General features: G+C 55.1%; 1 protein-coding gene across 1 annotated transcript in view; it reads left to right on the forward strand.

The window, feature by feature from the left end:
• LOC128843419 (alpha-2-macroglobulin-like) overlaps nt 1-22,027 on the forward strand; it is a 133,744-nt gene that overhangs the window by 42,803 nt on the left and 68,914 nt on the right. Inside the window, exons 28-32 of the mRNA XM_054040246.1 lie at nt 398-563; nt 5,606-5,829; nt 6,861-7,079; nt 7,366-7,493; nt 8,803-8,893. Coding sequence (XP_053896221.1) covers nt 398-563; nt 5,606-5,829; nt 6,861-7,079; nt 7,366-7,493; nt 8,803-8,893 — 828 coding nt within the window. The remainder of the gene's footprint in view (nt 1-397; nt 564-5,605; nt 5,830-6,860; nt 7,080-7,365; nt 7,494-8,802; nt 8,894-22,027) is intronic.

Genomic DNA, 22,027 nt, shown 5'->3' on the forward strand with positions numbered 1-22,027 from the left:
TGCAGTGAGTTGACACTGGGCCAGTTGTGCCAGCGCGTTGTGTTCAACTAGTATCGGTCCAGATTGGCAAAAGTGTAGTGCGTTGTGGGTAGGCATCCCAGTGCCCTCTGTGCCGCTTTCAGCAGCACTGCCTTGTGGGGAAATGTTGCTGCGTAGCTTTCGCTGTGCTTGTGGGAAATGTTCACTCAGCACGTGGGACAAGGTAGCAAGTAGCAGGAACAGCTGTGGCTGTGGAGAATGTGCTGACTGTGTAAAAGCCAGGCGGGCTTCCCATCATTGGGCCCTTGGTTCAAAAGTGCTGCCAGACAGTCTCTGCTAAAGGGAATGTTGCACTGTGGGATTGCAGTGGGCGACCTCTCCCCTCCCTCTCTCAGCCCATGTCTCTCTCCCCACACAGCACTCTGTGGTCCGTAATGCTCTGTTCTGTCTGGAGACGGCTGCAGAGCAGGGAGGAAACCACGTGTACACTAGGGCACTACTGGCCTACGCCTTCGCCCTGGCGGGGAAGGAGGAGAAGCGCAGGGCACTGCTGGACTCGCTTGACAAGGAAGCTGTGAAGGAGGGTGAGAGTTCCTGACTGGCCCTTCTCCTGCATCCCAGCCCACTGGCCCTACATCTCCCACTTGGATAGTGGCCATGTATTGAGAATCATATACAGGTGCTCAGAGGGGAAACCACAGCAGAGGAAAGTTAGGAGGGACCAGGACCAGGCGGGAGAATGTTATTTGACATGAAGAAACAAGATTGAGAGAGAGGCAGCCCAGGCAGCCAGAGCCGGCCCCTGGCACATTTCTGACCTCACAGCATGTTGTATCCCTGCCCTTTCAAACTGGGTCATTGATTGTATCCTTCAGTGTCCAACCTACCTATTAGGTAAAATGTCAACATTCCCTTTGCATTTGTCTCCCTTGCGTTTGCCCTTTCCCTTGTCCCTGCCTTCCCTTCTTTTGCCCCCTTCCTCTACTCCAGAGCTTATTAGCTTTTCCTCTGTTTGTTTCAGTCTGTTTTCCCCTTTTGTATACTGTGAAATAACTGATCTCTCCTTTCTTTTCCTCATGCTCTCTTTCTTCTTCCCCAAGTCTCCAAATCTCTCACATACTCCCTTCTTCCCTGCCCACAAAATCTAAGGCATACTGTCCTGCTTCCTTGCACCCCACAAATCTCTCTCTCCCCACACACATACTGAAGCCTGCCCCAGGCACAAGCTAATGCACAAGCACGTGCAAGGTTGCCCCAGGACCCACTCACACAGATAGGCTCCTTCTCCCCCACCCGAAAGCCATTCACACACACACACACACCCTGTTATGCAGGGTCCCAGCACACGCACACTCCAAGTTCCCTTCCCGTCACAACAGACACCTGGGTTCTCTGTCCCCTGCCCTAGCCCCCACAAACACAGAGCCTCCCCCACAATTTTCCCCTTCCCCAGCCCCACACTCACAGGCCTCATGCAGGTGAGGAAACTCACTGTGTTAGAAAATGCATTAGCTGACACACTGCTAAAGACAACTCAGCACCTTGTCTAGACAGGATCAGCTGGGGTGAAAAACAGCAGCTGGTCATGGCCAACCGAATCACATTAGCTGCCTGTAGCTCACCTGAGGGCACCCCGGAGCCTAAATTTACAAACAGCAAATGAATTTATAAGCCCAGCCATCCCTGTTTATGCTAGGTGCCAAGTATTGTTTACCAGCGTGCTGCTTAATGCATTTTCTTTTCTAACACAGAGCATTTCCCCAAGGTAGATGGACCTTCAGGCCTTGGCTACACACAAGTCATACTGCTGTATCTGTACTGGTATAGTTAAAGTGGTGCGACTCCCGCACTGTAGACAGAGTTATAGTAGTGTAAAGGTGTTAATACTGGTAGAACTGTTCCCGTAGAGATCTACCCTGCTTTGAGCAGGGGGTTGGACTAGATGACCTCCTGAGGTCTCTTCCAACCTTAATCTTCTATGATTCGATCAGTATATGTGTAACCCTTCTGCCCATCAGAGTTGGCAGCAACAAGGGCTGGCTTCAGAATCTAGGGATTCCTTTTCAATAACACAATGCAAAACCCGCTCGAGCCCCCACCCAGTGACCTGGGACAATTACATACCACCAGTACCTGATTTACCATGGCGCCGGGCCCATGGTCCAAAGGGGCCCTGGCCCGCTCTTCTCAGAGCCCCTGCTCTCTCCTCTGGGGGCAGAAGCTTGATGCTGCCGGCTGCTGGGGCCCCTGCTGCAGCAGGGCCGGCTCTGCCGGCAGCCAAGCTCCTCCCCCGCCTCTTCCCCCAGCGTGCTACATTCCCTCCCCTCCCCATCTCCCTGCCACCGATCAGCTGTTTGCAGGCAGGAGGGAGGGGGAAGAGTGGAGCCTCAGCATGCTCAGAGGGGGCGGGGCCTTGGGGAAGGGGTTGGAATCGGGGCATACCCCCTCCAGCCCCCCGCATGAGCACACCCACAGCCCTCTGCTCACCCTGACCCCTGCACCCCCCTCATGCCCCCCAGCCCCCTGCCCTGACCTTGCACCCCCCACACCTCCCCAGCCCCCTGCCCTGACTCCTGCATCCCCCTCACACACACCCAGCCCCCTGCCCTGACCTCTGCACCCCCCTCATACGCCCCCAGCCCCCTGCCCTGAGTCACGCAACCTCCGCACACACACACACCCTGCCCTGACTCCTGCACCCCCCCATCCCCCCCCCATCCTGAGCACCAAACAGGAGCTGCCCCAGGTAAGCGCTCCACACCCCAAACACCTGCCCCAACCCTGAGCCCCCTCCCTCACCCTAGCTCCTGGCCAGACCCCGCACCCCAACGTTTTTTTATAATATTTGAAAAGATTGTTAAGTGGTCCATCGAGACTCTCTGCAATTTTCAAGTGGTCTGTGGAAAAATGTTAGACTACAAGGACAATCAAGGTACCGCACTTTATTTTCATTTACTTGCTATTACTTATAGGAGGAGGATGAAGAAAAAAAGAATGAAAAATGGGGATTGGGGGGGTGATAAGAGAGAATGTTCTTTTTTTTGGCTGGATCCCAAGGAGGAGCCCCAAAAATTAAGCTGAGCACAGGGCCAGGGGGCCCCACTAACTCTAAATCCACCACTAGCTGTCATGTCACCTGGGCTGGGGATACTGTGTCAGTTGATCCCCACAGTCTCCAACCTACCTGGGTAGTACAGCAGACATGGCCCTGCCCACTAGCTCCTCTCCACTCCCTAGCCCACTCACCACTTGCCCCCCCCCTTAAGCTTTAGCCCTCTCACTTTTAAAAATGATTGCTTGTCCCGCCCCCCCCGGTTTTTCTGGCAGCCCTGTTGCCAGGTATCCAGTTTCAGACTGGAAACTCCAGTAGAAAATGGGACCTGAGTGTCCGGTTAACAGTGCTGACTGGAAACTAAAAGTCCGGTTATAGGAGTAACCACATTAGCCTCTGCTCCTCCCACTCCCAACACCCACTCCAGAGGGCTGGAAGAGAACCTGTCCTGCTGCTGTGGGAGGAGGGGCAGCTCAGTGCAGAGAGAGACAAAGAGACTGGGCTAGAACCAGGTAGGTACCCGCTCTATGTGGGCAGGGGCAAGGGGGGATCCTGTTTACCCCCTCCCCAGCCCTGCTGCACTTGCAGTTTACTCCTGGCCCCTCCCTTGCTCCAGGGACCAACTCTAGCTCCTGCCCCACTGTGCTTTTGCCCCCAGCCCCTTTTATAATCATTCCCCAGGGGAGCCCACAAATATGTTTGGTGCCGGGCCCACAAAAAGTTAATCCGGCCCTGCATACCACCCCCCTGGGCACCTTAAGAGGCAATACTTCCCCTCTCGCAAACACAGAGTCTGAATGAAGCAAAAGCCTTTTAATAAAGGAGGGAAACAATGCGGCATGATGTTGGGGAAATACCACAAACAGGATTCATAACACAAACCATGAGCAAAAGACCCCCCAGGTAAGTTTGGCTAGGCCGATGAAAACTCTCCATCCGTCACTCAAGAAGATGTCACCCCTGCCCCTGAAGTCCTTTTCCACAGTTCACCACCAGATGTCAGGGTAGAGCTCAGTCTGTGCCCAGACTAGAGGTATCAGTAGAAAAATTACAGCCCTAACCAAAATAGTTGTAGTGGCACAAAATCTGTGTGTTGGCCAGGTCTTAGAGGCGTCTTCTCTCCCTTCCACCCTTCTTGAGTGTCTCTCCCCTCCTCCCCAACCATGTGTGCAGGTTCTCTCCCTCCCTTTCCTGCCCTCCTCCCTAGGATCTCTCACCCAAGGTTTTTCTTTCCTTCTCCCCTGGTTTCTCCTTCTCTCTCCCTCTCCTTGCTCCTTTGGGTCCAGACCGTCGCTACCCTCCTCTCCCCCTTTGCCTCAGGAGGATTCCTGTCCCCCCCCCCATCCTCCTCCCCAGGACTGTCGCCCATTTTGAGGAGGCAGCCTGTTGCAGGGGGAGGAAGCAGCTCAGTGACATCTAGCTTCCTCCTCCCCCCCACCCCAGGCTCTGGTGGCTACAGCAGCCCAGGGGTGGGCCAGCACCGAGAGCAGCTCAGGGGGCAGCAGGTGAGGCAGAGGATGGTTTGGTCCAAGGGGCATTACATGGAGAGAAGCATCAAGGGGGCACATTTTAGGACACTGGGAGATGCCTTACAGCTCCCCAGACATAGGGGTCATAACCAGGGAGGAGAGAGTTGGGGCCGGGTCCCCTTTCCCTAGGGCTGGTTCCTGTGGGGATGGTTTGATTGTTGCTTTTTTTAAGGTGCTGAAATATTCATATAAAGACAAAGGGAACTTTTTAAAAATGAGAGCTGGGGCCGGTACTGCCGGTGCCTGACTTTGCATTGACACGGGTGTATATGGGGGTCCCACCCCCCCCACACCTCAGTGCTGTGAGTGAGCATATCGTGAAACCTGACCAAATGGTACCATTCCCACTGAGCAATAGCACAGCTCTGCCGGTGTCTTCGCTGGCTCTGCTCCATTCCTCACTCCAAACACTGCTCCTCACTCTGAACACTCGTTCCATGGGAGTGATGGCCCCTGGTCAGCACAGAGTGACGTCTGCTCCCTATAGCAACAGACAAACAAAGAGGAGAAGCCTGATGTTTGGACTGATAAAATGAAAAAACAGATCATTCCGGAGGGGCCCAAATTAAGGTCCTGGTGTCCCAGGAAATCCCAGGAAGAACTGGGACTGTGCTGGTAAGAAAAGGACTTATGGGCTCTTCACCCCGCTAGAGTGGGGTGTGACCGTCACTGCTGTAACCCTTCGGCCTTGAGCGCCTGGGGCCACTTAGCGACCTCACACTTTTTGGATCAAAGAGCCCAATAAAGGCTGCTACTGTCCATTCCTGGGATGTGCCTTCATAAGATAAAGGGGATGTAGGCACAGAGGTGGCAGCCTGATTACTTGCTGAGAGTTCGTACCACGAGGTTTGTATAAATCCACTAGACCAGCAAGTGAGGGATTATTTAATCCTTTCACGTCTCATGTCAATATGCCAAACGAGGACGGGGGGGTCTGTTCTCCCACCTGCAGCAGCAGAAGGTCAATAACCCCCTTAGAAATGGCATGTACTGAGCATCTGTATTTCCTTCTCTCCTGCCCACCCTCTCCCTTCTCCCACGGCAGATGGCTCCAGTCACTGGCAGAGGCCCGGGAAGGAGCCGAAAGCCGATCTCCCCTTCTTTCACCCCCGTGCTCCTTCCGCCGAGGTGGAGATGACGTCCTACGTGCTCCTCGCTTACCTCACCACTCAGCCGGCGCCATCCCAAGACGACCTGTCATTAGCAGCTCAAATTGCAAAGTGGATCAGCAAGCAGCAGAATCCCAACGGGGGCTTCTCCTCCACCCAGGTGAGCTGTTCCCATCCCCAGCCTCAGACACCCAGGGCAGGAGGGACAGGCAGACAGGAGAGGGCAGGAGACAGACAAGCAACCTGGTGGATGGGGGAGGCTGCCCTGGGGAGGGGGCAGTCCCCTCACTGTACAGTTTAGATCATGGGATAGTCACAGCATGGAGCATAGTGACATCCAATCCCCACAGGCTCCAGCGGGCTAATGAGGCGAGAGACTAGACAACTGATACTCCTGTGTACGTAGGGCAGAAGATTCGCACTGAGCACCCACGAGTGCAGTGCCATCCCCCCAGCACTGACCTTATCCAGCCAGGCCAATTCAGCTCAGGAGTTGAAGTCTCCCCAGAGAAGCAGCAGCAGCCAGTCACTTCCAGACACACCCAGGGGGAAGCACCATCCTGAGTGACAACCAAACAGGAGGTGCCACCTCCCCCTTTGAGTAGGTGCAGGCCATGCTGGTGCTTGGAGGCTGGGACCTCTGGGAGTGACCTCTCTAGACAGGACCAATCATTGGCTCCATGTTCCACCATATTCCTGGTTGGCTTGATACCCACAGGGCTGAAAGACTTTCTCATACTCCATTACTGAGTCTCCTGGCTGCCTCGCCATGGTCCTCTCTGAGCCACAGGCAGCTCCCATTTCACTTGGTCTGTCTGTCCTGAGCTGCCCCTTCGGGCAGGGTGTCTTCATGGGAGGGTGGATGGTATCTTCCCCCAGCTCCTTTCAGTGGAGTGTCAGAGATACCAGATCCCCAGAGTTCCCAAAGGTATTTAGACACCTGGCTGCTTTCAATGGGAGAGAGGTGCCTAAATACCTTGGATGATCTGAGCCCAAGGGAATAGGGAGCATGGTGTGTGCTGGTGATGGGGAGAGAATGGGTGGAAATGGGAAAAGCCGACCTTTCTGTCTCTCTTCTCCACCTGAGCAGGGCATTGGTGTGTTGGAGTTGCTGTCAGGATGGGGACTCCAGGCCCATGGAAATGGCTAATTTATCCCCTTGGGTGCCTGGGCCCATCTCTTGTCTGGCAGGACACAGTGGTGGCACTCCAGGCACTGTCCCGATACGGAGCCTCCACCTATGCCAAGAGCGGAGGAGCGTCCACAGTGACCCTGCAATCCACAGGGAACTTCCAGGCCCAGTTCCAGGTGGATCATACGAATCGTCTGCTGCTCCAGCGTGTGGCACTGCCAGAGGTGCCAGGGGACTACAGCACGGGGGTGACAGGAGAAGGATGTGTCTACGTGCAGGTATGGGGCCCTGGGACAGAGGGAGAGGGAGAGGCTGCTGCTGAGGGGAGCCCATCTCATTCCCATGGAGATGGCAGGGTGGGTAGGCTGGGTAAGGAGGGAAGGAAAAGAGAGGAAGAGATGGGGGAGGAGAAAATAGGAAAGAGGTGTGCGGGGGAGAGAGAGTTGACAGAGAGAGTTGGAGAAGGGGGAGAGAGAGAGAAGAGATAAAGGAAAGAATGAAACTGAGCGGAGGGAAGGAGATGGACAGATGGAGACACACAGAGAACCATGTATTCTCTTTCAGACCAGCCTGAGGTACAACGTGCTCCCCAAGCCAGGCGAGGCGCCATTCGCGCTGGAGGTGCACACAGTCCCCAAGACATGTGACAGCCCCAGGGCCCAGAGGACCTTTGACATCTCCATAAACATCAGGTAACTCCCCATCACAGGGCCAAGCCTTCTGTAGCAGCCTTAGGGCTGGGGACACATCACTCCAAGAGGGCCCAGGAGTGAGGGGAGACCCCAGAAAAGTAGATATAAATAATTATTTTTCTAAAAATTAAAAAATGGATCTTTACATTAAATCGTGGTATTTTCTTAACTGCAATTGGTCTTTTCAATGTCAATCAGATTTTGTATTTCTGTGTTATCCGCTCTTCTCCCCCCCCACCCCCCCGTGATTGTTTTGTGCTTATTACTCTGAGAGCTTCAGTAACATCCTTTGTGTGAGAGAAACACAAACTCAGACACAAAACTGCCCGGCCAGTAGCCCGTCCTCTATCTGCAAACACCACCACCCTCCCACAGAGCGAACTACCCCTAGTCACAGGAGCTGAATGCTTTGACTTGACCATTCTCCTTCAGCAGGATTTGCAGTCTGAGTTCAATCAGACTCGTGCTCCTAGATCACTTCGGTGCTTTTATAAAACTCACCCTTAGCTGCCAAAATATGGGCTTAGCAGTGTGTATATAAAAAAGCTCACAATTGCTTTGCTAGTGTATGGAAATAACGTCCCAGTGCTAACACTAAACCAGTTTGGATCTGAACTGACAGAAATTTTATCCCAATAAAACCAATGTTTTTAATAATAATACAGTTTTAGCCCCTGATGTTGCAAACACTTCTGCACGTGCGCCAGTTTCCTCACCTGTGCCTCTGTTCATGTGACTGGAACTAGGTACCTGCTAAAAAGTTTGCAGAAACAGTACCTTCACTTCTAATATTTTGGTTTTTGTGTTCAGAAGTTTTGTAAACTTCTAATAGGATCCTCTAGCAGTAGTAGCATTTAGAAACACCGGTTTTATAAGTTAGTTCAGCACACACTGTAATCTAAAGTTTTAATTGCACAAACCTTTCCACTGATTTTCAAAACCTGAATCACATATAAATCAATTATATTTTTAAAAAATCAAGTTATTTAAATCCCAATTTCAGTTGCTCCCTCCTCCTGCCCCCACCAATGATGGGCATATTTTAACTAACCCCCTTATTGGATGGGAAGCCCTGTGCTTGAGGGACTTTCAGCAAACTTACACTGCTCCAGGGCAGGACTGAGGGGCATTGGCAGGGCTGTGTGGGGAGCCCAGGACTGGAATAGCAGGGGCTACAGGGCAGCAGTGAAAGCTAGTGGCAGGACAGGGGACCACTGAGGGTGGGAGATGCTGCAGGTCAGGGTTGAGGTGCATCAGCTCTGTGCTGAGATGCATGAAACCTTGTTTCGTTTCCCGCTTGGTCTCCCAGTTACACAGGGAAACGCCCCGTCTCCAACATGGTCATCGTTGACGTTACGATGCTGTCAGGATTCATCCCTGTGAAGACATCAGTGAGGAAGGTAACGGCCCTTCTGTGTATGGGCGGCAGCTCCCCAGGGGTATCTGCCCCACACCCCAGCGGAATCCAGCTCCCCACAACCCCAACCTCATGCAGTGGCCATCCAGGGTCCCTTCACTCCAAATCCACTTGAGGGGTAGCTAGCCCCAGGTTAGCTCCAAACCCCAACCCCTCATTTGCAGTCTGGCCCCTCCCTTGTCCCTTCTCCAGCATTAAGACCCTCCTTGTCTCCCGTCTCTTTGATCCCATCTTTTCTTTCTGACCCTCCCCTGATTCCCCACTCCTTCCCCGTCCCGTCCCATCCCCCTGAGCTCCTACTCAGTGACTCCCTGATGAATTGTTATGCACAGGGTGAGCAGGCCCGGTTGGAGGCACCTCACAGTCTCCCTTGGAAGGGGCAGCATTCCTGTAAGGGGAAGTCAGGATGGGCTCATGGGGTGCTTGGGAGAGAGAGTGAGGAGCCTCCACCTCCCTGTGCCCCTCTCTGGTCCCACAGCTTTAGCACCCACCCCACACACACTGCAACTCCTGAGCCCACGCCAGGCCGTGCATCTTCTCAGTGAGACCCAGATAGTGGGAGGTGCCCGTTCAGGGGCCCTGAGGTGAGATCTCACCAGATTAATGAAGCCTGTGAGAACAGAGAAGGTAGTGCCCACAGCCACAACCCTCCCCTCAGGGGACGGGTCAGACACTGATCTGATGCTGCACTTGATAGAGGCCCAGTCCCACAGGGTGACTTAGGGTTGCCAGATATTTCAAAACGACAAGTCCAAATGAGTCTCAAAACAAGCCCCAAATGCACCACTCCTTGAACAACCACCGTAAGCACTGAGGATATATTCCTCCCAACTTCCCCACATAACACCCCCCCACACACACTGCGACACCCCCCACACTCTTTGCCAAACCGGATGATCCACGGTGGCAGGTAGCCCCATAGGGGCCTGCCCGCTGTGGGGCTGACTCACTAAAAGAGCCGTGCACCCACCCGTGGGGATGGACTGCCTGGTCAGGACGCTGGCCCCAGGTCCAGCCATACAGCTGCCAGCACATCTAAGCAAGAACCTCCTAACACCACCCCCCTGCACCCAGTCATTGTGGGAGGGCTCTGGCATGGACAAGGGTGACTCCAAGTGCCAGTGAGGCAGGGATGTGTCTGCAATCAAACAGTGTCTGATTGTTGCCAGCTGGGGCCCTTAGTCTTACCGGGGGTATCGGAGTTTAGGGAGTCCAGGCTAGTGCTCCTCTAAGTCCTCTGTGTGCTGAGCTGTCTCCCAATCCATCCTGGCTTGCTGCCACGGTCGCAGTGTTCTTGCTGCCACTGGCAGCCGCGGGCAGGGTGCCACATGGTGGGCAGCGTGGTGGGTGGTGGCGGCCTGGTCCCTGGGTCAGGTTTTGGAATTCGGATGCTCTCAATCTGGGGCATTTCACACCTCAGTGCACTAGGTGGGTAGGGCCACGCTAGAGACTCCACCCCTTCCTTTAAGGCACCAGTATCCCATTGCTTAGGGCTGTGGGGTGGTTTGAAGTGGGGCTCAGTAACATCCTGCTTCTCTCCCTTGGCCACTGGCAGCTGGAAGGACATAACCACATCCACCGCACAGAACTGAGCACCAACCACGTGCTGCTCTACATGGAGCAGGTGAGTGCTCAGATGGGGCCGGGATGGGCCAAGGAGAGTCACCCCCATCATATCTGCAATATAGGCACTGAGTGGAGGGAATCTCCCAGGCCAGGGCCAGGAAAGACAAATCCATGTATCCCCCGCCAGCTGCTGCTGCTCCTCAGTATTTCTCTTCAGCACTTCCTGCTCCCCGAACATACAGAGCCTACGGGTACCGGGGAGAGCGGCTCGTACCCGGGGAGCACTGCCTGTTCAGCGACTGCCCACGCAGTTTCAAGGGCAAACCCCATTCCCTTCTCCTCCTGCTTCCAACCCGAATGGCCCTGCCGCCACCATCCCTGACACTGGTTCACCCCACACAGACAGCGTCCCCCTTTCATCTCTGGACACAACAGGCCCATCTCAGCAGCGTCACCCCTCTCCCAGATGAGAGTGTGGGGCACACCGGGATTATGGGCGAGGGATCATATTCCACTGGCCTCATGCTCGCACCACGAGCCCCAGACCCCTCCCGCACTGTATAGGGAAGGTGCCAACCGAGGTGGGTCAGAGCCAAAGGGATCTGGGAGGGTCCTGGGTTCAGATCCTGCCCTGAGATCCCAGCTCTGGGTGTGACCTGGGCAGGGCCGGCTTTAGGAAGTGCGGGGCCCAATTCGAACATTTTCAGCGGGGCCCCGACAGGGATTACTTAAAAAAAAAAAAAACACGTAAAAAACACCTTTCATTTCTTCCATGTATTATTTACTTTCCATAACTATATAAATAAAATTATATATTACATACATTGCATAATGTATGTGGATGCATGCTAAGCCTACCTAAAGTTATTGACACACACCCCGGTACCCCTGCCCCATCCACCCCCCCCTTCCCTGTCCCCTACTGTCCCCTGCCACCCCATCCAACCCTTCTTCTCATTCCTGATGGCCCACTGGGACCCCTGCCCCATCCAACCACCCCTTCTCTCTGCCCCCCAATTCCCCCCCTTTAACATAGCACCCCAGACCTCCTCCCTCACCCAAACTCCCTCCCAGAGCCTTGGGCGGGTGGGTGAGGGGGGTGGAGTTTGGGTGGGGGCGGGGTCTGGGCACCACCAAAATTTGACATGGTTGCAGAGCCGTAACTAGGTATTTTTGCGCCCAAGGCAAGAATATAAAATTGCGCCCTACCCCAGGGCCAGCTCTTCGGCGGCAGGTCCCTCAGTCCCTCTTGGAGGGAAAGGCCTGCCGCCGAATTACCGCCAAAGAATGAATGAAGCGGCGGCGGTAGAGCCTGTGATTTTGGGGGGTCTAACTCATGATTTTTGACTGCTTGGGCTGGTAATATTGCTTCCAAGATGGTCTTTGGTTCCAGTCCAGGTCCAATCCAGAGAGGGACTCACAGGTTAAGAGAGGAGGGAGGTGCTGGATATCAGCAGTGGCCACTAGGGATCAGCATGTGTCCTGAGAATGCTGGGAGTTCAGGTCTGCAGGGCAGGATCGGGGGTGGCAGCTTTAAATATGAATGAAAATAAGTGGTTCAATGCACCTAAAAGGTGGCTATCTTTAAAGTTGTCATCTTGTCAATAAATTGTATGGTTTTGAATTAATAACCCTGCTGATACTTGTGACAGTAGTTTTAGAGCCTGTGGTTTCAGGTGAGTGAGTGTGGACAGTTGCAGGGGTCTGCACACATAATACAACATTATGGCAGAGAACTCTGCATAAGTGCTGAATATTGTAATAGCTGAGACATGAGGGTTTTTTTATTAAAACAATCTCTATCATAAGTGTTGGAGATTGGCAGGCAGGACTCTTGAGTTTTCTAACTAGCAATGATACTTGATTGACTTTGTGTGTGACTGTAGGCAAGTCACTTAACCTTTGGGTGTTTCACTATACCCATGTATAAAATGGGGGGGAAGAAGAGGAACCGTGGCGGGGGGGGAGGGCAGCTCCACGCAGGAGGGAGGGGAAGGAGAGGGGCTGCGGGGGAGCAGCTTCGCATGGGCCTCGACCACTTCAGCCAAGGAGACCCCATTACATGCTAGCCGTATCAGGCCCCAGCTCATAGCTGAGTATTTCTGTTTATAACCTGTAGCGGGCAGAGAGACTCTACAGTCCCACAGTTCATGTTTACAAGTAAGGAACATCCCGCACTAGTTGCTAGCTGGAAAAGGTGAGGGCTATTAGACACAATGGTGCTTAGCAGATCTTTTCCCATAGACCCTTTCCCCCGGCTGGCTGCGCAGGGCAGAGCCCTAGCTGGATGGGACACACCTGGACCTGAGAAGTCTTGGGTGAAGCTGTGATCTGGGGCTGAACAGGGATAAGCGGGTTGGGAACAGAGAGGCCAGGAGCCATTGGTCAGGGCGGTAAATTCATTTATTTGTAATGTTTGTTTCCCTCTTTTTGCTGCTGTTTTCTCTCTGTTGCTCCATCCATCCACCTCAGCCTGCACAGGGGCTAAGCAGGTGGGACGTGGGAAGCTCGGAACACGACTCCATCCCTCACACTTTGCTCTGCTCAGCTCCCACTGTGAGGGGAAAAGGAGCAGGAACGGATGGGGTTTAGAGAAGAAAATTGCCATGCCTCCCCTAGGCCTTGATACAGAGCCAGCAACACACATCCAGGGCTGGGTATGGCTGCTCCACTGCAGGGAGCACAGCACAGCACGGCACAGCACAGCACTGCCAGGGCCCTGGACAGGAGATTCCATGGCCCTGAGGTCTCCCTGCCAAGGGCAGGGCCATGCCTCATCTGCCTCCACACGGAGTGTCTCAGAGCGCTGGGGAGTTGCAGCACAGGATCCAGCGCTGGCTGTGTCAGCCTAGGGTCCGGCTGGAACCATCCCTGCTGTGTCTGACACTGCAGAGCAGCCATGTGGCAGGGAGACAGCCCAACTGGGATGGACGTGGGGCCACAAGATACTCGGTGCCATAGACATGCTGAGGCTCAGCTCGGACATTGACTTCGGGAGCGAGGTGCGGATCCGAGGAGCACGTTCTCTCCCCGCCCCTTTGTTCCTCTGGGACCCAGCGCAGACTGGAGTGAATCCATTTACACAAGAGCCAGCAGTGCCCAGGGGAGGGAAGGGAGCTCCCTGCACTGGGACTGAGCAGCTGCCTGTGGATCAGCACCAGGGGGAATGGAGCCCAGACCTGCAGAACAAGGCCTCTCAGACCTGCAGAACAAGGGCTGGGAAAAGGAGGCTTCTGCTGAATCCTGCTGCTGGGAGACCCTCCCCTCCTCTGTCTGTCTGGCTCTCCTGTGCTTTGGTTCTTTCATTCACTCTCTGATCCTCCCTGTCACGGATATTTTGGCTCCTCTGATCCTACCCAGAAGCAGGAAGTTCAGACCCAGCTGCTGGGGAAAGGGGGTGCAAGGAGTCGGAGCTTAGAGGACAGGCTGAGCGGCCTCAGGTTCTTATTTGATCTGAGCCGGGACAGCCCATCTCTGAAAACTTCACACAGACAAGTGACCCAGGGAGATGGCAGGGACTTGCTGGCTCTGATTGGGCTGGAGCCTTCGCCTTGCCCCTGGAAGTGCCTCTCATAAACCACTGCAATGACACAGTTTCAATACGGCTCACGAGGCAGAGGCTGCAGCAGGGAGATGTGTAAAGTGAGGGATGAAAGGAGCATCTGTCCCCTGGAATAAGCAAAGACGCCATCAGTGCAGGCAACAAACCCCTGTGCAGGGGGAAAAAGCCACCAGCTCCGACTGCACCGGGGATGCACTGCCTGGAGCTGAGCTCTCGCAGTGGGGAGTAGATCCGGGGGTGCTGTGAGCAGGACGAGGGGAGGAAATGGCTCTTCATACGCTACCTTTGCTGCAGGGGGCGCTGTACTCAGCGATGGCAAATTCGTCTGGAAGACACAAGGGAAGGGAGATGTGATCAGGGCTGTGTGAGACCCAAGCAGGACTCCTCGCACTTCCAGCAGGCCCTGAGGCAGAGAGCTGGCACCGCACCAGAGATCTCAGGCAGGAGGGGAGGGAGCCCTGTCTCCAGGGGCACTGGGGGAACCTCAGCTGGGCTCCATGGGAGGAAGGCAAAGGTTACCACAAGGCTACAGCGCAACAGGCATCTCCAGCGGGTCTGTGCCAGTTACCCTATGGCCGTTTGCACCTCGTCTGACACATGACTGCCGGGGTTGCTGTTGGGCTCTGGTTTTGTCACCCGATGTCCTAGCTGGGGAGGTGGAGGAACGAATGTGCCTCCCCCAGGTCCAGGGCCGGCTTTAGGCCGATTCGGCCGATTCCCCTGAATGGGGCCCCGCGCCTAGAGGGCCCCGCGCAGCTGTCCATCAGGCCCACGGCCCACTTACCCCTCCTCCCCTGAACGCTCCACCCACCTTCTCCTCCCCGCGAATCAGATGTTCGCCGGGAAGCTTGAAACAAGCAGCAGGCAGGAGGTAAGCAGGGGGTGGAGGAGAGTTCCAGGGGGGCTCAGTGCGGCCCAGGTCGAGCGCGCGCGGCTCCCTCAGGTCTGGCCCCGGCCGAACACCCCCAGCCCGGTCCCGACCAAGTGGCTCTCGCCCGGCCTGGCTCGGGCCCCGCAGCGCCGGTCTCGGTCCCGGCCAAGTGGTGCCGGCTCGGCCCGAGAGGCTCCGGCCCGGCTCAGTTCGGGCCCTGTGGCGCCGGCCCGGCCCGAGAGGCTCCGGCCCAGCCCCGAGGCCCCGGGCCCGGCCCCAGACCCGGACCTGGCCGAGAGGCTCTAGCCCGGCTCAGCTCGGGCCCTGCGGCGCCGGCGCCAGCGCGGACCGAGAGGCTCCGGACTGGCCCTGGCCCAGCGGCTCCGGCCCAGGCCCAGACCGAGCGGACCCGGCTCAGACCCGGACCCAGGCCTAGACCGAGCGGACCCAGCCCAGACCAGGACCCGGCCGAGCGGCTCCAGGCAGCGCGGTTAGGGGGCAGGGAGCAGGTGTTGGAAGAGGACAGGGGAGTTCGGAGGGTTGTGGGGGGGTGGATAGGGGTTGGGGCGGTCAGAGGGCAGGGAACAGGGGGATTGAATGGGGGCAAGCCAATTCCCCCCCTTTAACATATGTTTGGAATAATTGTCCAGCTGGGTGAGCACACCTAGCAGCTCTCTGTGGCTGTTTGCAACTGCCCAACTGATTGTGCTGGCTACAGATGCGCCTCAGACAGGGAACAGAGAGGTTAGGAAAACCATGTTCACCAGACCTTAACACCCCACAAGGAACGCCCCTCCCTTTGAAATAGATAAAGATACATGCTAAACAACACATTCATTCAACTCGCCCTAACGTAAAACCTTAACTTCTGGCCTCAGCAACACGAACATATTTATGGCTGACGCATGTAAACTGGCCATATATGCGACCATGGGGAATATATGAGACTCACCCCTGCTTGCTTAGTACCCTCTTCAACTCAAGAAATGTGTTTCAGATTCCTGCTGGCACTGCCAGTCTAACCTGCCTTCTCTGGCTTGTCAAATTGGGTTTATAACTGCTGGTGAACCACAGCGCCACTCATTAGACTGCTTCCCAGGCTGGTGAACCACCTGTGGTTCATTAATTATATACCAGTGTAACTCCACTGATTTCATTGGGGTCACTCCAGATTTACACTGCTACAAGTGAGGAGAGAATCGGGCATAAGTGCTGAGTCTATGGGTGCTCCGGGGCTCAAGCAGCCATGGGGAAAAAAAACAGTGGGGATGGTCAGCACCCACCAGCCACAGCTGGGCTGCCGTTCAGCTGTTTGGCAGCTGATGTGGAGCCTCGGGGGAGAGGGAGGAGCAGGGGCAGGAAAAGGTGGAACAGGGCAGAGCCTTGGGGTGGAGGAGCGGGGCAGAGCCTTGGGGTGGAGTGGGGGTGGAGCACCCACTGGGAAAAATAAGTCAGTGCCTATGCTGCCAGCTCAACAATACTTAGGGCTACAATGTAGATGTGGATGGGCACATTTTGTGCATGCATGTGTGCACACATGCCCCATCTCAACGCTGAAATCCTCACCTCTGCTTCCCTTACTTCTTGGCTGCACTATTCCAACTCCCTTTTCCATGGCCAGCTCATGTTCCCGTTTTCCAGACTGCTGAGACCCAACTCTTCACACAAACCATACTCATTTTATGAGTAAAACGATGTTTTTCCCCACTGCCAGTGCCACAAACTTCTCCAAACTTCCTCTGAGAGCCAAGATGGGCTCTTTCCTTCATCAGCTGCAACGGAGACCCAGCAGGAGAAATTCTGCCCCCAGGGTCTTCACATCTCCCCTCAGTTACACCTGCACCACGCCACTGACTGCAAATGTCATTGAGGGAAGAGTTTGGCCCTGCAACTGAAGCTTAGGCCAAGATCATCCCCAGTGCAGGAAACAGGATAGGAAACCTCAGAACTTCCTCAGGATTGTGCCATCAGGGAAGGGTCTATTCCCTGCCTGCACAACTAAACAGGCCCATGTGATGCACAGATCTTCACAGATCACAGGCACCAGAGCTGTTCCCAGAGAGACCCTCTGTCTCCAGTCACTTCTGATGTCCTGCCAACCCCTCCTTGGCACCGATGGCTGGGAACAGCTCTGGATCTGTTTTAAGGTTGAGGCAAAGGTTACCACAAGGCTACAGCACAACAGACATCTCCAGTGAGTCTGTGCCAAGTGCCCTATGTCCGTTTGCACCTTGCCTGACACACGACCACTGAGGTTGCTGTTGGGCTCTGGTTTTGTCACCCCAATTTCCTAGCTGGGAACAGAGGAGTGAATATGCCTCCCCCAGGCCACACCCAGAGCTGGGATCCCAGGGCAGGATCTGAACCCAGGACCCTCCTAGATCCCTTTGGCTCTAACCTATGTGGATTAGCAGACTGAGGGGTCTGGGGCCTCAGAGACTCCCATGGTGCAAGCATGAGGTCAGTGCAGGATGATCCCTAGCATGTAAACCCTGTGTGCCCCGCAGACTCATCCTGGAGCAGGGAGATGCTCAATCCCATATCCCAGCAGGTTCACTGTGGCTCTGAATGTGACTTCTCCCCCCTTATGACAGGCCCACCAGCCTCCACTGCTGCCAGCCCCACCCGCACACACACCTGTCTCATAGTAATCATAGACTTTCACCACCGCCGGCTTCAGGCTCTGCACGGGGAAGTCCTGTTCCACCGCGAAGGAGAAGCTCTGAGTCACATTGCTCACCTAAGAGGGAAACAGACCAGGCTCAGGAAGCTCTGAGCCACTTCACCCTCTCGTTCCACATCTCCTCCCCCCATCGGTGCCCCCCATGATCCTGCAGGTCCAGCATCTGCCCCCCTTGGCTGCAGGGCCTGGCAGGGATTCAGGCCCTGAGGGAGGTGGGATAAGCCCTGCCCAACCCCAGGGTATGAGCCGCTGTCCCTGGTACCCGTAGGTGGGGGGAGATCAGGGCCCTGGCTCTGTGTTGGGGAAGTGCTGAAGGGAAACACTGGGCAGGAATACATGGGTTTGTCTTTCCAAGCTGAGGCTTGGGAGATCCCCTCCCCCGGGCACTTCTATTGGGAGTACATTGGGGGTGACTCTTCCTGGCCCATTCCGGCCCCGTGCAGCCACTCACCTGCTCCATGTAGAGCAGCACGTGGTTGGTGCTCAGTTCTGTGCGGTGGATGAGGTGATGTCCTTCCAGCTGTCAGCAGCCAAGGGAGAGAAGCAGGATGTAACTGAGCCCCCCTTCGAACCACCCCACAGCCCTAAGCAATGGGATACTTTCACAAATTCATGGAGTCCAAACCCAGAAGGACCATTGTGATCATGTAATCTCACCTCCTGTATAACCATGGGTGTAGTTTGGGGACACTGGGGGGTGTTGTCCCCCCAAACTGCAATCCTTAGGCAGGTGTGGAATTTGCCCCCTCCCCCCCCACACACACACACATGCGCAGCCCCATTGCCCTGACTGGAGCTGCCCCCACCCCCTGCCACAAATACAGAAGTCAAATTATGCCTATGTGTGTAACACAGGCCAGAGAACTTCCCCAAAAGAATTCCTAGAGCAGATCTTTTAGACAAAGACGAACATCCAATCTCGATTTAAAAATGGTCAGTGATGGAGAACCACCGGGAGCTTTTTCCCCTGGTGCTGTCAGGGAAGAGGCGGAGTATGTGTCCCCACCCAATTGGTGGACTGAGGTGTAAAGTGCATCTGAGGGGCTGGACCCCAATCAAAGGCAGCACCAATTCCAGTATACCCAGCCTCAGTCAAACAGACCTAATAGTTCTTCCTCATTCTCTAGGTCTTAGACTGGCTAACACTGTCTGCAATGCCGGGGTCACTGCACAAGGTCTCCATAAGCCCAGGCTGGAGTCAGACATGGAAGGAGCTGCTGTCTACACTGCAGATCCTGCAGCTGGGAAATCTGCAGGTGAAAGGCTGATCTGAACTGGCCCCTGTGACAGAAGTGGGGTGGGGACTCTCAGACCCTTCAGGATTCCAGTGGAAAAGAAGAGAAACAGACGACATGGGGGGCCCTACTGCTGGAGATGAGACCAGGCTGCACCCATAATATGAGGAGTCAGGAATTGGAGCCCACTGGGGGCCAGATACCTCTGAGGTGGGGCTGAAGGCAAGGGGCTCTGGAGAGGCTATAGCCCATACACAGAACAGGCTGTTACCTTCCTCACTGATGACTTCACAGGGATGAATCCTGACAGCATCTTAACGTCAACGATGACCATGTTGGAGACGGGGCGTTTCCCTGTGTAACTGGGAGACCAAGCAGGAAATGAAACAAGGTTTAATACATCTCAGCACAGAGCTGATGCACCTCAACTCTGATTGGCACAGGTGCACACTCCCCCGATCTGTAGCATCTCCCACCCCACCTGCTTGTCCACCTGCAATCTCCTGGAGTGACCCATCCCCAGCCGTAGGACTCAAAGGCGCTGACTCCATGGGTGCTCTGGGGCTGGAGCATCCACAGAAAAAAAGTGATGGGTGCTTAGCACCCACCGGCAGCCCCGCTATCAGCGTCTCTCCCTCTCCCCAGTGCCTCCTGCCCTGAAGCGTCCAGGAGGAGCTGCGGAGAGGGGCGGAGCAAGGTTGGGGCGCGCTTGGGGGAGGGGGTGGAATGGGGTGGGAAGAGGCGGGCGGGGGCGTGATGGGGGTGGGAAGAGGCAGAGCAGTGATGGGGCCTTCAGTGAAGGGGTGGAATGGGGGCAGAGCCTGGGGGGGGGGGGAGCACCCTTTGGCACATTAGAAAGTTGGCACCTAAATTAGGGCTGCTCCGGAAGGCCTGGGCCTGTGAGGGGAGTTACCTGATGTTTATGGCAAGGCTAAAAGTCCTGTGGACCTGGGGGCTGTCACATGTCTCGGGGACCGTGTGCACCTCCAGCGCGAATGGTGCCTCTTCCGGCTTGGGGAGCACGTTGTACCTCAGGCTGGTCTGGAAGAGAATGCACAGTTCTATGTGAGCCTGTGTGTATCTCCTCTCTGCTTATCTCCTCTGCCTCCTTCCCCCCGGTCCATCTCATTCCCTCCTTTGTCTTCTCTTTCTCCTTCCTCCTCTCACTAGCTCCCCATTTCCTAACTCTGGACATGCTCTCTCCTCACACCTTTTCCTATTTTCTCATCCTTATCCCCATCTCTTTCTCCCTTCCCTCCCCTATCCATCCCACCTCACCCTGCCATCTCCAGGATGAGCCAGGCACCCTCAGCAGCAGCTTTGGGAACGTAGGCCTTGGGAATTCTGACACTCCACCCTCCCGTGAAGGAGCAACCTGAAGGGACAGCTGACAGGGCAGACAGATAACAGAGGCATATGCACCAACGTGCCTCAGCAGCAGGAAAACAGAATTACAACCCTAGTGTGTTAACCAAATCCCTCCGTGAAGTAGTCTTCCAAAGGGAAACACTTCATGCACTGTCTTCAAGAGGGATGTGTTTTGGGCTGCCTTTAATCAGGTGGCACTTTCTGGTTCTACATAACTCGGGATGGTGCCCCCACCGCACCTAGGGTGACCAGATGAGAGGAAGAAAATATCAGGACACATGGGGCGGGGGGGCTGCCGGCAGAGCAAAAAAAAAAAAACGGAGCAGGACGTGGGACAAACACCTAAGTATAGGGACAGTCCCGATTTTATCGGGACGTCTGGTCACCCTAGCTCCACAAGGTGTGTCTGGCAGTGGCTAGCTGCTGCTGCTTCTCTGGGGAGTCCTCAGCTCCCGAGCTGGATTGGCTGGGCTGGATGGGGTCAGTGCTGGGGGGAGCTGAGGAAAGCGTCATGTTGGTGGATGCTCAGGGCGACAAGTCTGCCCTCTGTACACAAGAGCATCACTTGTCCAGTCTCCTGCCTCATTAGCCCTCTAAGGCCTGAGGGGATCTGATGTAGCTATGCTCCATGCTGTGACTATCCCATGATCTAACCCCCTCAGAAACAGAGGTTCTCTAAACCCTGCAGCGAGGGCACTGTCGCCCCCTCCCCCTCCCCAGAAGGAGTCTGTCTCTGTTCCAGTGCTGGGTTATTCATTCTTCTCTGGCAACCTGATATATATATCTCCTGCCTCCCCCTCCTGCCCTGGGTGTCTGAGGCTGGGGATGGGAACAGCTCACCTGGGTGGAGGAAAAGCCCCCGTTGGGATTCTGCTGCTTGCTGATCCACTTTGCAATTTGAGCTGCTAATGACAGGTCTTCTTGGGATGGTGCTGGCCGCGTGGGGAGGTAAGCGAGGAGCACGTAGGACGTCATCTCCACCTCGGCGGAGGGAGCGCGGGGGTGATAGAACGGGACATCAGCCTCTGGCTGCTTCCCGGGCCTCTGCCAGTGAACGGAGCCATCTGCAGGGGGAGAAGGGAGAGGGAGAAGAAAAGGAAATGTTTATTACTGAATATCTGGTTTTTGCCAAGAGGGTTACTGACATACTGTCACTGAGGATGGAGAATGGAGTCCCAACCCTTGCTGGGCATGTCAATACAAAGCATGAAGGTATTAAATAATCCCTCTAGTGGGTTGATACAGTCCAGATGTGGAAACTCGCAGTGTCTAATTAGGTTGCTGCACCTGTGCCTGTGTCTCCCACATTTTATGAAGTCAGATCCCAGGAATGGCCAGTGTCAGGGTTTTTAATGCTCATTGATCTAAAATGTGTGAAGAGGCTAAATAATCCCGACCTGCCGCAGTACACACTGAAGGTTATAGCAATAACAATCAAACCCTTCTCCTGCCAGGCTACATAGGGCCAGTGAACCGGGATGCAGAAGAAGAGCCCATAAACAGGTCTCACCCTCTTTCACAGCTTCCTTATCAAGCGAGTCCAGCAGTGCCCTGTGCTTCTCCTCCTTCCCTGCCAGGGTGAAGGCGTAGGCCATCAGTGCCTTTGTGTACACGTGGCTTCCTCCCTGCTCCATGGCTGTTTCCAGACAGAATAAAGCACTATGGACCACAGAGTGCTGCGGGGAGCATAGAGGGGAAATAATCAGTGTTTGTAGTGTGACGATATGAGCTAGGCTTTGGGCAATGCCTGTGCTGGCTGTCATCTCATGGCCCCAGAGCACAGATGGATTTAAATAAGAGGTGCAGTGGATCTAATATAACACAGATGCTGG

This window comes from Malaclemys terrapin, chromosome 1 (genome assembly GCF_027887155.1).
Source record: "Malaclemys terrapin pileata isolate rMalTer1 chromosome 1, rMalTer1.hap1, whole genome shotgun sequence".
NCBI classification, from domain to species: Eukaryota; Metazoa; Chordata; order Testudines; family Emydidae; genus Malaclemys; species Malaclemys terrapin.